We start from the raw sequence: 16,784 nt of genomic DNA, 5'->3' as shown, positions 1-16,784 counted from the left end.
TTTGCTTCTTGCATTGACGTGTTCTCTAGATACACACTGTTAGACTCGGGATGTGTATCGACACGAAAGAGCGAAACGTATTTGTTTTCTTTTTTTCAGACACATCTTTGGCCGTTACACTGAGCGCTCAGTAATATACGTCTGGAAGTTCTTGGCACCGCCGTGGTGACCATGCACGGTGGAGCTGAGATCAGCAAGAGCCCTCGACAGAACAGCTTTAGAGTAGCACTGAATGTTCTTGTTCCCCTAGTGGAAAGCCCAATTCTTCAAAATATGCTTAGAGGCAAGGTGCGGCGTTCATCAGGTGGTGCGACATCTGAAGTGGTTTGTGACACGGTTTCAGCTATGCGAAGAGCAAGAGGTGGTCTTGTCGCTAAAGTAGTCCTTGTCAGCGAGTATCAAATTCTTTGTATCAACGTATCCAGTGAATCATAAGGGCAAGTGTGCGGGCGTCGGAACGCGAATGTCTCCATCACTAAGTAGCAAAGATTTCTTTTTGAAAATGACACGCCAAAGTGAAATGAACGGTAAATGTGCGTGCTTGCCGGAGGAAGTTGTTCCAAGTGATATACCTAAGGCCTTTTGTGGCAATTAAAATGAGGAGAATGGAAGGACACGCATGGGTTCCTCTTGGCACTGACGTTTGTTCGACGAGAGAAGCCTGACAGAAACTTCGGTTGGTGCGATGATCGTCCCATTGGTCGGTAGTTGCAAAGGTGGAGTGCCTAAACTCAAGTTTCTTAGTTCGAGATCAGGGAATTTCCAAGCTGCAGTGAGCTGGCACAAGGCAACGATAATGGGATATTGCTTGAAAGCGCCTTCATGCGGCAATGGACATAAAAAGGCTCATGATGAGCGGCGAAAATCAGTTGTGATCACAGCGTAGTTGTAACTTCTCCAAGAAACTGTACTACATTATGCAACGAAGGAACAAGTACAACATATAAACGCTATAAACTGATCGAAGACTCGCCGCCGCTCATAACGACAAGTCGCAAGATTGCTTGCGAGTTGATCGGCCGCAACTGTACTGAGGCATCGAACTTACCTGTATCCAGAAGATGCCCTTTCTAGAACGGTTTTGAAACCAAGCAGCCCTGTGCTTTTTCTTTTTGTTTCTTTGTTTACATACAACGCTGAACATAAAATAACAGCGTGTACGATGCTAGTTCGCTCTGGTGCCGTGAAAAAACTGACGTCAACAGTAGGGACTTAGAACTGTTGTCAGGACTCCTTTCCGTTTAATTAGTCAGGTTTTAATTACTATTTCAATGGCCTCCTATGTATTGACCTCCTATGAGTTCCACATCACGTACGAATCTAGAGAAGATACATATATTTCAGAAAAAATTATTGTGAGCACTATTTAACTTACCTTACAATGCCCACCACATCAGACTTATTTCCGAAAGCAAATATAATACCCGTGTTTAACCTTTATAATTACAAATTAAGTCAAGCTTTCAAATGGTAGGTAAATAGAATTTAAAATTTCTTCATGGGTTATCTAATCCCACCAGGAACGCACATTCTTACATCACAAGGTGTACGGAACAGTGGAACGGGGTCACTCCGCGAGCCAATTATTCTACACAAAAGATATCATACCCACTACCAACACTTTTAGATTTGTTTCTGAAATCAAGTCTTGATATTCATATAACTGAGGTAGCAGCTTTACGTGGACATTTTGTCACTCATCCCTTCTTAAATAATTGAAGAGCGTTTTTCAGGAACTTTGTGTTTTTGCGTTTATTTTTTGTGCATATTTCACATGCAGTCAATTGCTATGTATATATATATATATCTCGTGTTCAATCACTGTTTGCCCTGTAAAGGAGGCTGCGGGCTCTAGTCAAGTCGCTTACCTCTAAAGCGAGTTTTACCCGCAGCCTCCTCCATCACTGACGGAAATAAAGAAGTTATTATTAATATTATTAATAACACACTTGATTTCTATTCAAGCCACTATGAGCTGCTAATGCTAACGTGAACTGCTAGCTTGACGGTGATTAAGCACAGTCATTGTGACTATTCAGGAACTTTCTCAATCCATTTGGTTCCTGCACAGCATGTCATGGCTGTTACATCATCTGTAGGCGCTGTCACAGTAACGTGAAAGCTGCGCGCCCATCACGTGTACGACCAGTGTCCACGAATAAGCTACTTTCACAAGCGACCGCGTCTCGTTCGCCGAATGGTCCGCGGCTGCCGCCGGTGACTGATGCACATTTCAGCCACCAGCGCCATGAACGGAATCACGGAGCCCAACAGTGCCGCAAACACGAAGGTGGCGTGCATGTCTTGCAGGCCCAACGGCTGGAAGCCCTTCTGTCGCTGCGCGCAGCGTCCCCAGTCCGGAAGCATGCGCTGCGTCCACAAGCCCATCAGGCCGGACTCGCGAAGCCAGCCAAGCCTGCGGATATGCAAGCAACGGGGAGAAACAGAAGCTCATTTTAGAAATGGCAGAGAGGTCGACCTGACGTTCACTCCTCTAGCCTGATACTCTACGTCTGGATAAATCAAAGGAGAAAGTTTACAAGCTAACCTGAGCGCCGTCTTTAAGCTGAAGCGACAAAAGCATAGGAGCTACTTCCGGGGTTGTATAGGCCGAACTAAACAGTGTGTAGATGCAGAAAGTTGGCCTAGCTAGTTGGAAACTTGATATTATCGAATATTTGCAACGCTTTTCACAAAAAAGAGAAGGGGACAGGGTGAACACTCGCTGTATAGGCCGCGGCACCAGCCTGAAATCAAATAGGCATCCAGAAAACAATGTCCAGTATTTTGTTGCCGCTTTAAATCAGAACCTCAAAAAGTTCTTGACACGCAGCCCGTATCTACAATGCGGCAGTCGATGTGGAGTCACATAACGTGCTGAATTCAAAGCGGAAATGCGCTGCTCGTGGCATCGCTTCAGAGAAAGGAAATTGCGTCCCTTTTTCTGACGACTGTACATACTGCCTACGCGGTATGCACTACGTAAAACCAGTACACGTGCATGGCGCACGTTCACAGAAGCGTGTGGTTGGCAGGCTCCCGCAATGTGTGCAGCCTTTGTACATCTGAAGATGCTGTACTACAACGATGCGTCCAATCCACGATATCGGCGAGGCGAGGCTCACCTCTGGTCCAGAGCGCGGCGGAAACGTTGGTCGAGCCGCGCGTTGACGTACAGCCCGAAGGAGAGCGTGTTGATGGGCTCGCGGGCCACGTAGAATTGCGCTTGCGGGTAACGCGCGCAGCTGCGGCCCACCACGTAGCGGAAGCTGGTGCGGTCCGACAGCACCACGGCTTTCCCGTGGGCCACCTGTGCCAGGTGGGCGGGCCGGTACAGCTCGTCGATGGGCACCTGGCCAGCGTGGCGCTCGACCATGCGCCACACGCTGCGCCACACGGCACGATCCGAGCTCTGCGCCGCGTCCGCCACAGTGAAGATGTACGGCGACATCGACGTGCAGGCAGCCAATGAGCAGCGAGCGAGTTGGGCATTCGTGAATGGCACCGTCATTGCCAAGTAACTACTATAATTAAGCACGTGGAATCATATTCTGTAGTGAAAGAAGTCGTATGTAAGAGCGCCTAATCGCCCTTTTTTAAATATGGACTCAGTGTCGCAAAAAAGTATTGAAGAAATCAGCATTAGCTTTTCGAAACAGTGGCGTGGAATTCAACGCTATCAAACGTCCACGCGATACGTTTCGCTGCCGAGTTTGTTCATGTACATCTTTCGAGCCTTCTGCATGATTTATTGGGACAGGCTCGAAGTTGATAAGCCGATGAGAGGGAACCCTATTTGCTGTTCACTTATGTTTTACTACTTACGTTAATTACTTCACAGAAGCAAGATGTGTACGTCTGCCCCATGTGTATGGGAACGAAAACAATTAGGAAATCTGATGGGCCCATCTTTAAAGCCAATTTATCGGCGAACTACTCCGTGATTTGACGCGTCGTCATCGTTGGTTAACTCTGCGAGGAGAAACTGTCTCTGCTCAAGCCAGAAAAAAGCTTCTTGTCGCGATGTCTCGCGGGCTTCCACCAATAGCAATAGAGATTTCAGTCACGTGACGCAAACCTCGGCCCCCTGCAACATGGCCGTATGGCGTTGTTCTCGGCGCATCAGTATAGGGAGCCTATACGCACGCGTGCGAGACCGAGTCGTGCGCCTAAATGTAGGCAGCCTTTACGCATCACTAGTGTCCGTGGGACACTGCACAGCACTGATGGTGGAACCCACCGACTGTGCCCGCAGTATCGTTGAAGTTTGGTCGTTTTGCTGTGGCGTGGGTTACGCATCCCCGTTTCCTTCGTGTGGATACCCTCGCGTAGGTGGCGGTGGGGAAGGTCGCGGGCGTTTGCCGTCGCGCTCGCTCGCGATGGAAGTAATCGCGCACATTGCACACACTACACAGCTGCGATTGCATCAATTGCAGTTGATTCAAGTAGTTTGTGTAGGCGACGTTTAAAAGAATACGTTGTGGACATACTTGAATACTTCAAAGGTCACTCGGCATGTGAAAATCACATTTTGGGTCAATGTTTCGAATGGGTACATATTTAATGCGAAATATTCTTATCATCTTGTGGTAGGTAGGAAGTTTTCTTTTTCGCCTCGCCTTAAGATAAATAAAGTAATGCATGACCGATGTGGGGATCGAACGTCTGCCACCAAGCACATATCAGGTGGGCAGTCTAACAATAAGGCCACGGTTAGTTTTTCGTTCTTTATTGCCTTTACTTTATTCACACATAAGCGCATTGTACAATCGTACCAGCCAAGCATGAGTTGAGGAGAGCAACAATCAAAACTCTGGCATGTACATCAGCCCTTCTAACCTAGGAAGCCAGTCTGGTTCTGGTTTTTGCAGTTTATACGCTTGAACCATTCTACTTACAGGTCCTCTAAAGTATTGTTCTCGCGTCTAGACCTGCATGACGATCGGCTATTCTCCGCAACCGAGTACTATGTAGGCTGTTAGGAATGGCCGGCCGAGGTAGCAACGTGCCAGCTATTTCAGCCCGCTGCCCGTGCTTCGACCACATTTGGCGCCCCGTGCATTCTTGGTTAATTTGCCGGGTCGTCATGTTCTCTCTGCGGCAGGGGGAGCCTCCCTGGCAAGAGGGTGCTTTGCGGTATGGGGGCCCCAGGATTCGTCACAGTCTGCTGACACACGTGGCGACTACAGGAAAAAGCAGCTCTGGAATTTAGCGGCGCCGGCTGGGGTCGGGCGTGACCACCTGACTACGGGGACGCCACACAATGGATACCACAACGACTGCGCTACAAAGGTCGTCGGCCCTCGGAGAGAGCACTGCAACCTGTGCGGCATCTGTGTGTGTATAACCCACACCCCCTTCTCACAAAGGCGACCACGAGGACTTCTACGGATTGACTGGTCGAACGTTTTCCTCACCTAGGGAACTAGGGACAAATTGAGTGCTTATAAGCGACTGTTGTCGGCTGCTAGTGCGGGTGCTCGTCGTCGCGCTCGTTGCCGTGCTCGAAATGTACTCGTGAGCAGTGTGTTCGTTTGCTGTATGCTTCGTCTTGCGGGTCCCATTTGGGAGTCACGCTAGACTGTGCAAATGTATCCCATGTTCAACTGTAAATAACATGTAAATAAATCCTGTTCGCCTAGTTCCTCCCAAGTTCCTCACTTCGACCTTCTACGCTTACAAATGGTGGCAGCGGCGAGATCGTCCGACAACTCCTACAACTGGTAACAGCGGTGGGATCGTCCGACGACTCTAATAAGGCCCAGGAGCATTATCATGTCAACTGGTTTGCCTTCGTCGGTATGGACCGGTAAAAATCTAATGCCGTAGCTATTTGTGTGTAAGTTGTTTTTTAATGTTCTTTCAAGAATATTCCAAAAGAACTAATCTCCCCAACAGTCTAGAAAAACGTGTTCAATTCTTTCAGGTTTCCTACGAATAAAACAGTGAATAACCCAAGGTACGAACATTCCTCTTTCTTCCATGTATATATTTACTTCTAGCATATTTGTATGCAGTTTGTAAAAGAAACTTTTGACACATCGTCTCACAGGGATGTTTTTTACCCTTTTTGAGACGTCTCGTCCTGGGGCAGCATTGTATTGGGTTCTATACAGGGTAAGTGGAATAAACACATCGCATAAGCCTTTGTACAGCTCTTTGCGAGACACGCGACAGTGTTATTCGAGCGATAAATAAGCTTTTCAAGTACGACGCGAAAGGGAGACTTCTCTCATATACCCAGAAATGGTAGCTGGCCGACACTCCGTCCACATAAGCTTTGGACATATCTACCTAATCTCACTTGGCACACAGTTCGCAAAAAGGGGTGAATAACATTGTGCAAAAACATAAAGCGATTCACCAGCTGTCTCAGATACAGATGTGACAGGCCAAGTCCTCCTAGATGGACACGCCTAAAAATATTTGTTCGTTTAAATCTTTCCCACTTGGATGTACAGCAAAAATGTGATGTAATTTTTGAATGTTATTACTTTGAAGTCTGAATGATAGCGATGATTTCTGAATCAGAGAACTCGACTTAGCAAGAGCATTTGATGGAGTGCCTCATGACGTATGTTGTGGATTTTGCAGCATGTAAACGTTGGTTCTATTATAAGAGAGGGTGTTGCCATGGCGTACAGAGGTTGCACAACGTGGATTATTGTTAATAAAATGGTGGGAGAGCGAATCAACGTGCAACGCTCTGTGCGCTAGGGATGTCCCCTTCCGTCACTACTTCTTTGCTTGTACATTGAGCAATTTTGTCCAACCGTAATCAACAGCACCAGCGTTCGAGGCTGCACGCAATTGGAGTATACGCTACGCTGACGATATTGCTGTAATCTGTGCGAACCAAGAAAGCTTTCATTGAGTTCTGAACATAGCAAAACATCTTTGTAGAGTCAGTGGCAGCGCTATCAACTGGGGAAAGAGCTTGGGATTCCGGCATGACTACTGGCTTACAAATCCATGTATTTTCGCAAACATGTCTTGGGTCACTATACGCCAGTTAAATACTTGGGTGTATCTAGAGATCATTGTAAAGACAGTGAGCACTAATGGCGCGGAAAAGTTGCCACAGTGCGGGACTGCTCCGAGCGTTTTAAAGGCTTCAATCTATCTATACTTGGACGCATCACAATTTTCAACTGGTTCCTCGTTAGCAAATTGTACGTGCTGTGGGTATTACATTGCTCGCGTGGTGAGGCCATGGTCACCCGCACGCTTCCCTCGTTCCAAAACCAACCAGCCCTTTGAAACACTCGGCGCGCGAACCCCGTGCCACTTTGTGGTCTTCTTTCCTCGTAACAGCTCGCGCTTTGAGGCGCCCTGTTAGGCTGCGCTATCTCCGGAACTGGCCCATTTTCCCCCGCACTTTCCTCGTGGCAGCTTACGCTACGTAGAAACTGAGTGATCTGAACTGAGTGAAACTCCACGATCGCTCAAGTTAATGAACGTCCAGCACTTTTTCGCCGAAATACAGATGCCATCGTCGTTTTAACATGCACCACATGAAATAGCCATGTGTACGTACGATTGCATATAACACATAGTGGCCGATGACGTCATAATCCGTCTTTCTAACGCTTGCGCTCGTCCGCCAACTATGAAGAACCCAACAATCGTAATGCTGTAAGCTCGCGTCGAACGGCCGGTGTAGAAATCATGCCATTGCCGCCATACGATCGTCTGCAATGTGGTTGACGTCGTGCTGCTGTCGTCCGACACGCATAAATACTCAGTTTACAGGAACACGTGGTTCAGCTGGTATGGATTTGCGAACGCAAACAATGCTGGATAGCCAGGTACCTGCTACATGTTTCGCATAACGGAGATTACCGGACCATGGTCAGTGTCGGACTTCACTCCTCGATGAGGCAGGACGCGTGTCGAGTGAGCTCCCGAAGAACACTTTGCGATGTGCTGAACGCGTTTTAAATCATGGATCCGGGACCTCAAAGAGGTGCGACGTAATCTAATGCCATTCCCGTCGTATTTACCCCTAGATAGTAACTAAGTTCCTCTCTCTCTCTCTTTTTTTTTTTTTGTATCTGTGCATCTATTGCATCTGAACACGTTGAGCCCGCCACGAGAGAGCACTCAGTAGGGCTGATTCGTCCTGTTTAGAGAAAAGCACGCACACCAGTTGTGATATGTTGCCGTGCACCACTTCAACTTTGCCTGCCATGCCGCAGTGGGCTGGCGACCAGTGAACCATGGTGGCTCAGCCTACATGCCTCTGTATGCACACAAATAATATCTCGAACGAGTCCGTCTCTTGCCTGTCGCGAATATATAGGGAGAAAAGAGCTGCGTGTGATTCTCTGGCTTTTCGAAAACATGAACGAAAGCAGGACGCAGTCCATAGAGCTCTGTGGCAGTAGTAGACGTCTTATGGCTAAGCCACGCGAAATTGTTCTTTCATACTATATGCAAGCCACGGGCCTGTTGCAGAAAAAGCGGACGTCACAGCGCGATCGGTACGATCATCAGATCGTGATTAGGGCACATAAACTCCCGTAATTTTATGTGTTTTATCGGTATATTCGTTGCATATTGAGATGTGCTCGGGCGTTGGTGAAAAACATAGTCCGCGGATAGCATACGCTGCTGCGAACATCTCAGTCAAATTTTGCAGTCGTGCGCGGCGGTGGAGCTCGCAAGCGCAACGCGAAAGTCGCCTTTATTCTCCAGCGCTCTCTTTGCAGTAGAAGCCCGGTCCTCACTTTCATCTGGACGCTTTATTCGGTAATGAAAAAGATTTCCGTAAGCGACAGCTAGTAGCCAATAGCTGAAATCAGTCAAAAAGGGTATTTGTATCAATGCGTTTCTTCCTACCGTTGCTTTGTGTAGTTAGTGGCGCAGTTCAATAAAATCTGCTTTCGAATTTCTGCAATAATTCCGTACTTCCGGAAGAAGCCGACTATTGTCTGCTCAAGCACGGCCGCGGATGCCCGCGTGGGAACTTTGGCCACCCTGCATATCGATGTCCCAGCCGTCGGGTCTCGCTAGTTTCGACAACCACGCGAAGCTTACGGTCAGACCACACGCACGTTTGCCAGCGTGCCCTCACTGCTAGCCACTAATGGTTAGACGACTTCGTTCATACTGAGCTAGTGAGAGCGCCTCAAAATGCGCAAGTTGTATGTGGCTACTACCGGTCGGTCAAGCTGGGGAAGGATAACGCCGGTCCACACCACGTAGCACGGCCAAACGGGAGCATATGAGCGCGAACGCGCACTCAAGCCCCGTCGTGCACAAAGCAAATGCTGCGCATACGCACTACAGTTGCGTATAGCTGCGGTCTGCTACGTAGCGTAGATACCACGGTCGCCGTGAGGTGCCGTGACGAGTCCGCTGGCTGAACGCACTGCGGCTCCCTGAGAGTAACCGCGCTTGGTGAGTCGTGAACATGTAAAAATCAAATTCTAACTGTGTCCTACGGTGGCGTTCAGGAGGCGGAGCGTTGTGTTGCACGCTCCGCTCCGCCGTTGCCTTGGGAATGCGAGTCATTGAAGAAGAAGCGGAAGCACCCCGACGGGGGTGTTTGATTGCCAAGAATTCAGCTTCGGCTGAGCGCATTGAAGTACTTTTTACGGCAAAGTATTTCTGAAATAGCCTGCTTTAACCTCAGATGCATTTCTCAACTTCGGTAAAATGTGGTTTAGGGCCCATTTATATCTGGCAAGGGGGGGGGGGGGGTAGCTTCTCCCTTTATACCTAACACTGTCAAAGGGATCGTCCAGGGTGAACATTTAAATGAGGGTGAAAAAGAAGCTGAAGAGCTCTCATAGTGAGGAAGCCTTTCACCGCACAACTAATATAGCGCTTGCAGCGGGACGATCTGGTGCTCTTGGGGCATATGGATACGAGCGACAAGTAGCTCTTGCAGTTGAAGTGATCGGGACGAGAGGCGTCTGCTGCCAGCATGCCTTCTGCTACCAGCATGCCAGGTTAAGTCCAAGATAAATCCATAACACTTTCTCTTGTGAGCCCTGCAATATTTTCACACTAATTCTTGTCACAGGTTCTGAGGGGCCAGCAGATTATGCCGAAGCAGGCCTCCTAAAGGCGCATCCTGTAGTCGCACTACGGACTCAATAGAGCATTTGCATACTCCACCGCAAATGATGCGAAAAGCGTTTGCAAAAGAGTCGAGCTGTTCGTCGTCGAGTTTAGCGTTTAGTGTGGCGTTAAGTCCTAAGTATTTCGAATGTGTCAAGCTAAGTGTTGTACATGTTCCCTCGTCCCCGTCATGACTTTCTCAATTGTAACTCTCCTATATCGCAATAAAAGCACTAAAAGCGTGCACGTGTTCATAGAGTGTGCTGATATCGTGGTATAGTATAATTTATTTATTTATTCATTTCAGAAATACTGTCAGCCTTCTTGAGGGTCGTTACAGGGAGGGAATAAGAGATGCAACATTGCATATGTAGGAAAGATAACATGTTCTTACACAAAAAAATACACAGTCGAATGCACAAACCAGACTGACATTACATTCGCAAGAAACATATATAACACTCATGGCATATACCTTATCTAAATGTTTGTCAAGCAACGACGAAAACTTGCTGCATCACTTGTATTAACGACAACAGACGTCAGCTTATTTCACGACTGCAGTTCCTCAGGGAAAAAGTTATTGTAACGAAAGACTGGATCCCCCCGTTGTGATTGGTTCTTTCACTCCGCTTTCCTAGTAATTATAGCCGTAAACCATGAAGCATTCCGCTTTAAGTTTGTTTCCGCGTACCGCAGCCTAAACACGTTAATACGTATTAATTACGTGCTAGTGCAACCTGCAACCACGAGGGAAGCGTCAGCTGTGAGAGGCAGATAAACATCATTCAGGGACGAAATAAGTCCTCTTACGCTGAGCATAGCGACCAGAATACTGTTCGTGAAGAGCAAGGGCCGCACTTGAGGCCTGTGAGCCAAGTCATCGAGGCTCTCGATGCGCGAGGCCTCGGAGCGGACGGAGAGACAGGCCTTCATCTGGCCCGCCATCGCGTATGCCAGCACCAACGCCGACAGCCACCACACCACGCGCAGCGACCGCACCGCCAGGTATCGCTGGCCGCGGACATCTTCGCCTCCAGAGCCCCCTGCAAGAGCCATAGGCCAAACTGTCATATTATGTGCAAGGTTTTACCAGTGTTTCGAGTTCGCACGTGGCACTGGAAATACGTCAAAACAAGTTCTCTTGATCTCCCGCTTTCATTACACTATGCACGGCACGCAATGTTTCAGAAAACTTCGTCTGTAGTCACTCCCCCTCTCATTTCTGGAGATATGTAACTACTTCTAAAAATCAAGAAAGTGATAGAGCGCATGGACGAAGCATGCGGTACGACCACGCGTGGTCTTATTGCAATGTCGGCCTCAACCTTATTTTGCGCAGCATGGCGAGCAAATCGAACGGCTGCCCACTCAGTTAAGTGCGACTCGCACTGCACCAGCCTAAGCCTCTTGGAGCGCAGCTCTTATGCGCCCGTTCCTGCATTGAGCGCCAGCCTTGGCATAACCGGCAGAACAAACGAGCCCACCGAAGGATTAAAAAATCTCAGTGCCCTTCTATTGTGTGAAGAAGGATGACCAGCGAAGCTGTGTATGTGGGCCCTTTAGTGGCGAACTGCACCTCCGCCACAGGTCAGGCCGGCATTGCACTATCTTTGCGATCGGCCCACGTATGGGGAGTGCTTAACGCCTGCTTCACCTCCGCGCGGATCGGGCCTATATTGCATTATCTCCGGCATCGGCCCACGCATGGGGAGTTTTCACAGCGAAGCTGTATACCTCTACCGTCCAATTAAATTTTTGTGTCGTCAGCAACGAACTCCCCATACGTGGGTATCCAAGTGCATTGAGTGAGTCCGGCCTTTTGTTCACTAGAGTACGTCGCATTGCGCGCACCTTGCTGCAGGAGGTTGCCCAGGAGGCACAAGAAATGGTGCGTCCAGCGCCGTAGGAAGCCTTGAGCTCGCCGCTCGTTGTCGGCTGCGGCCACGAAGATGCAGCACACGATCAGGGACGCCATCAGGCACAGCCACACCTGCGACACACGTGCCATTTAGCTATGCAAAACACGGAGAAGTTGCACGCTGAGAACATAATAAAGTGCCGCACAAATGTATACATTTCCTTTGCCTGCCTCCCCTCGACATGACACCGGAATAGATCGCTGCCGAAGAGAACCAAATTGCCTCGGGTCACCGACCACTTAGCCCGAAAACAAACTCAGATATTCGCTAAGACAGCTATAGCCTTGAAAAAATTATAACTTTGAAAAGGCTACATTGCCTTAGGAATTATCAAATTGAAGGTCTCAGGTCTCCCAATCCAACTTATTTTGGTAAAAAGGTAGGAAAAAATTACTTGAAGTTTATTTATTTGTCCACTGAGTACATCGGGAAGACCGAGGGAAATAAGAACTTCACTCTTACTGCCATATGCGCTTATACCGAAGTGTTGCGCTCCTAACAATGCTCAGTATGTCATCGAGAACCACTTATTCATGTTATTGTCTTTCAGCCATCATGCCCACACTGCCTCAGACCGCCCCAGACTTTTATGACTCCGTGCAGTGATTCGTCCAGTCCATTTACTCGATCTATGCGAATAGTATATGTGAGCCTACGACCCATCAATGCGTTCAAAGGCTGCACGTTATTCTGAGAATCTTTAGCAATCGCTGTCTTCATTGGCAGTCGACGAAGTGTGGTCGTCATATATTATCGTCGTCGACATGTTGAAGTTTTCGTTGTTTTGGCCGTCGTGCTGTCGCCGTCACCTTTATGACGGAGGCTCGGTCAAAGCGCTCAAGTTGTGTGGTTTGAGAGAGTGGCCACGCCTTTATAAACAGCATGAAACCGTTCGAGGACGGCTCAGAAAGAATGCAGTAATCCACTCACGGACATGTCGAATGCCCGTAGGAATCCAAAGGATCCCGCTGCCCCGCTGTCCGTCGGCACGGCCGCCAGGATGGTGATTTCGTCCGAGTAGACGGCGGCCGTGTACCGCGCCGCCCGGTTGCGCTCGTTCGAAGGAACCATCATCGCCATGGCCACGTCGGCCTCCTGCACTCGCGCGCACACGCCGACTATTGCGACAGAGCTCGTAAAGCGTTTCAGTGAACACGACAAAAGTGGGCCGAGTCGGCCCGTGAAGTTATGTTCGCACTTTGCGTTCGTGTAAAGGCTAGAGGCCTTTGAACTACATGCAATTTCATTGAAAAATCTTTCTGGGCGAGTTGGTGCATACTTGACATAAAAATTGTTACAGCGCAAACACATGCAACCACAATGTATGAAGGACGGGACACAAGCGCTGACTGTCAACTAAATTTTATTGACGGAAGACGGATGCCTTATGTAAGGGGAAAGGCAGAAGTGAAGGGGGAAGGGAGTGATACAATCGGGGAAAAATGACAATGCGCATCGATGAACGAACGTGCCAGCAGTCAACGGAATCAGCGCAGAAAAAACAAGAAAACGAAAAAAAAACAAGAAAAACTAAAAAAACACTAGCAAAAGGCGAAGGATACTAACAAACATTGAAATCAGTAAGCAGTCGCATCCAAAAAATGAAGCTCTGCAGCAAAAAGTGATACAGAAGGGGTGCTTACGCACTTGCTGCCATATTTGTGTATGTGGAACGCTTCCAAAGTGACGCGCCGTCGCGTCGGCACTTTTGCCGAGAATCTTCGTCTCTCCCAAACGAGCCTCGCATCCTGTGCATTCAATTACGTGCACGACCAAATGTGCGTACTTGTCCTTTAAGTTGCTTAAATTATCCGTCTTCCGTCAATAAAATTTAGTTGACAGTCAGCGCTTGTGTCCCGTCCTTCATACATTGTGGTTGCATGTGTTTGCGCTGTAACAATTTTTATGTCAACTACATGCAAGTTTCCGGAACACGTGCTTCGCTGATGGCTGCAAGCAAGTGCCGACGGAAGCTGCTCGAACGTGCTTCACCAATCATTTAAGTAACCATTTTACGTTTGGGATCAGGAATGCTTGCGACAAGTATAAAAGCTTTCATTAGTGCACAAACCGAAGTAAATTTTCAGGAATTTTCAGCTTTGTCGCATATGCAATAGGGCACCTCGATATCAAATACAAACTGAATCTAATATGTCAAGTGCTCAAGCTTTAGACATTTTTATTCTGAACAGGCATCGACAAAAAGTCAAGTTGCAGACCCGCCCGCATTCTTTAGAGAGAGCCCCTGTTTGAAGGCGCCCGGAGCCCTATGAAGATTATGTAAAGCAGGCCCTCAAGGCTCAGTGACGTTTGTGCTTGTAACTCGATTAAGACTCTTGACAACAAGTTGCCATATAAGATACCAAAAGCATCAATTCTAGAAGCTGTAGATGTCGTAACTAAGGTGCCCACATTTTGTCCAGAGCGTCTATAGAGAGAGAGAGAGAGCTAAGTCATAAGGGAAAGGTAAGATCGTCTCAAAGCTTATGTAACGCAAATTATGACCAAAAGGTCTCTGCTTTCTCTCCGGCAGCAGAGCCGTCCCTGTCTTTACTCCAGGTCTATAGCGGCGTGTCGGTATACCGTCGGCATCTGAATAGCTCCCCACTCGCTCTCGCACATGCGCAGTGTCTCCGGCACTACGGACGCGTGCGTGACTGGCGCAAGGTGGGGAGACGCGATGTCTTTCTCACTCACATCTCGCTGGAGCCGGCCGATGAGTCCCGTGGCTGTGCCGTTGGGAAGCAGATTCCCCAGCGCCCGGTCAGCTGCCAGCTGAAGGCTGTAGCTGTTGGAAAGCGGACAGACAGAGTGACAAATCTCTTTGTTTTGAGAGACACAAAAGAAAGAAAGGAGGCCGGGATGTTAACCAGAAAATCATCTAGTTGGCTACTCTACACAGGGGGAAGCAAAAGGCGGAATGGAAAGAAGAGAGAGGGGAGAGAAGTGAATGTGTGCACGTGCACTGACACCATCACGAAATTAAAGGCGCTCGCACAATCCTGTCATTTTCAAAAAAAGCAAATTAAAACGGCTTTCCCTGCCTTCTGGACCGATGATTAATGGGGACAGTGTTCCAGCAGTGTATGCGCTCTTCCGCACTGGACATTAGTTCTCTTTGTATGTAAAATCTAGAGCAGTGGTGCAATAGGTGGTCTATGTTCTATTTGCCGCCGCAGACATCACATGCAGGGCACTAAGCCATTCCAATTAGTGCTGAATAAGCTCTCGCCAAAGCTAATCCCAACCACAACCGACGAAGAAGAGTTGCCTCGCGTCAAGATCGTGGTAATCCACGAAGCATGTACGGCATGGGACGGATAATCGTTCGACACGTCAACAGGTGTTATCACATACTCAAGGAGGTTTGAACCTGCTTGAAATATTTTGAATATTATTTTTGCATGTGTACACAACTATTCCAGTTACCGCACGGTATCACAGTGAACGCGTGCGCTTTTAAAATTTCAAGCCCGACAACGTACGTTTCGCGGGCTTTAATTTTCGTGTACCGATTTTTTTTAATGTACGAAAGAACGTAGTTACAACGAGCAAATTAGGTGTTTGATACAAGCACGCTTGTACTGCTCCCGTCTATTAAACGATGCGTCTTCGCTATTACGTACGTTTCCAAAGGGCGGTTGAAAAAACGGGAAGTTTTTTTCAGAAAATAACTGGTACAAAAGTATTGTTGGAGTTAATTTTCAAATTCTGGCACTTACTTGAAGCGCAGGGACAGCGACAGGGCGTCTAGTACGTCACCCAATAGTCCGCCTAGACGGTCCCCGGACTCGGTCTTCAAGATCACCATGTGGGGCCTGTACTGCAAGTGAGGGCAACAGAACAGCTGCTTGCTACTTTCCGCGGCTTTAGTACAGCGCCGTAAGATTTTTATTCACATTGTTACTGCCTCGCAAACAAGACTTCGCTACAGCCGGAACGTTTGGGGCCATTCCTAGTGTGCCACATTAACCTCAATCAGAGCGGAAACTGGACCCTTCGTCCACCGCTCTCCAGGAGCAGGCGTACGCGTGATATTTGTATTATTTCTGCACATTGGCACAGAAAGGCGTCAATTCGTGGCAACTGTGGAACATACGTAGCTGCGCAGTCACGTGACACTAAGTGAACGGCTGGAACAGATTCACGGATCCTCGGACAAATCGAGGTAAGGCGAGCAACTAATTCAGTTCCTTAGAACACTGCGTGTTTCAGAAAATGCATTCAATTTTTTTAAAAAGGGAAAATACAATAATTATGCACTCTCTTCGAGCTTGTTTTTACCACAGAGGCATAGGCACGTTTCAAAGTAATTGGATGTACTAATTAGACACCTAATTAGGAAAATTATTCCGATTAACGTATTATTCGAAAGAGCTAGACAGACGATTGATCCTAACGAGAAACGAAGGCCGTCTTCCGAGGAGTTCATAACAGTTTCCAGACATGCAAAAAGTTGATGTCGCTAATTTCTGCAGCGTAACAAAGTCCGCATGACATCACCCACACAAAACCATAGCTAAGCCTGCTGAAGACTGTTGCGTAAAAGGGATAACACTATGGTTAATAGTTGTATCAAGCACTGTAGAGACGAAGAAAAGCGAAAATCGAGGGCACATGTAAGGGCTCCACGTGTTTGTACGACTTTTTCTTATTATTATTTTTTGGCGTACCAGCACTCAAGTTTCACGAAGACGAAATAACAAGTAATCCAACTGTCCATCCTACTGCAATGAAGAAATTGAAGGAACCTACCAGAAAGGTTATGACGCGCAGCGTGGCACCGCTTGCCAT

General features: G+C 48.0%; 2 protein-coding genes across 2 annotated transcripts; both read right to left on the bottom strand.

Moving 5' to 3' along the window:
- Positions 1–1,891: 1,891 nt before the first annotated feature.
- LOC142578064 (uncharacterized) lies at positions 1,892–3,406 on the bottom strand. The gene is made up of 2 exons (XM_075687480.1): positions 3,126–3,406; positions 1,892–2,416 (listed from the first exon to the last, which is right to left on the bottom strand). Exons 1-2 carry the CDS (start codon positions 3,374–3,376, stop codon positions 2,170–2,172), a joined length of 498 nt encoding a protein of 165 aa, XP_075543595.1. The 5' UTR covers positions 3,377–3,406; the 3' UTR covers positions 1,892–2,169.
- Positions 3,407–9,311: 5,905 nt separating this feature from the next.
- On the bottom strand, positions 9,312–16,784 carry LOC142578413 (putative glutamate receptor). Its single transcript, XM_075687801.1, has 7 exons — positions 16,746–16,784; positions 15,713–15,813; positions 14,688–14,778; positions 12,921–13,085; positions 11,923–12,061; positions 10,882–11,114; positions 9,312–9,383 (listed from the first exon to the last, which is right to left on the bottom strand). Exons 1-7 carry the CDS (start codon positions 16,782–16,784, stop codon positions 9,312–9,314), a joined length of 840 nt encoding a protein of 279 aa, XP_075543916.1.

Source organism: Dermacentor variabilis, chromosome 4 (genome assembly GCF_050947875.1).
Source record: "Dermacentor variabilis isolate Ectoservices chromosome 4, ASM5094787v1, whole genome shotgun sequence".
Taxonomy (NCBI): Eukaryota; Metazoa; Arthropoda; class Arachnida; order Ixodida; family Ixodidae; genus Dermacentor; species Dermacentor variabilis.
This window is presented reverse-complemented; position numbering and strand designations above follow the sequence as displayed.

Excerpts from the sequence above, each read along its gene's own strand:
- LOC142578064 (XM_075687480.1), bottom strand. The coding sequence starts at position 3,376 with ATGGTCGAGCGCCACGCTGGCCAGGTGCCCATCGACGAGCTGTACCGG. Across the intron at positions 2,417-3,125 it reads CGCCGCGCTCTGGACCAGAG|GCTTGGCTGGCTTCGCGAGT; the intron begins GTGAGCCTCGCC and ends GCATATCCGCAG.
- LOC142578413 (XM_075687801.1), bottom strand. The coding sequence starts at position 16,784 with ATGGCAAGCGGTGCCACGCTGCGCGTCATAACCTTTCTG. Across the intron at positions 12,062-12,920 it reads TACGGGCATTCGACATGTCC|GTGTGGCTGTGCCTGATGGC; the intron begins GTGAGTGGATTA and ends CGTGTGTCGCAG. Across the intron at positions 11,115-11,922 it reads GGGCAACCTCCTGCAGCAAG|GGGGCTCTGGAGGCGAAGAT; the intron begins GTGCGCGCAATG and ends TGGCTCTTGCAG.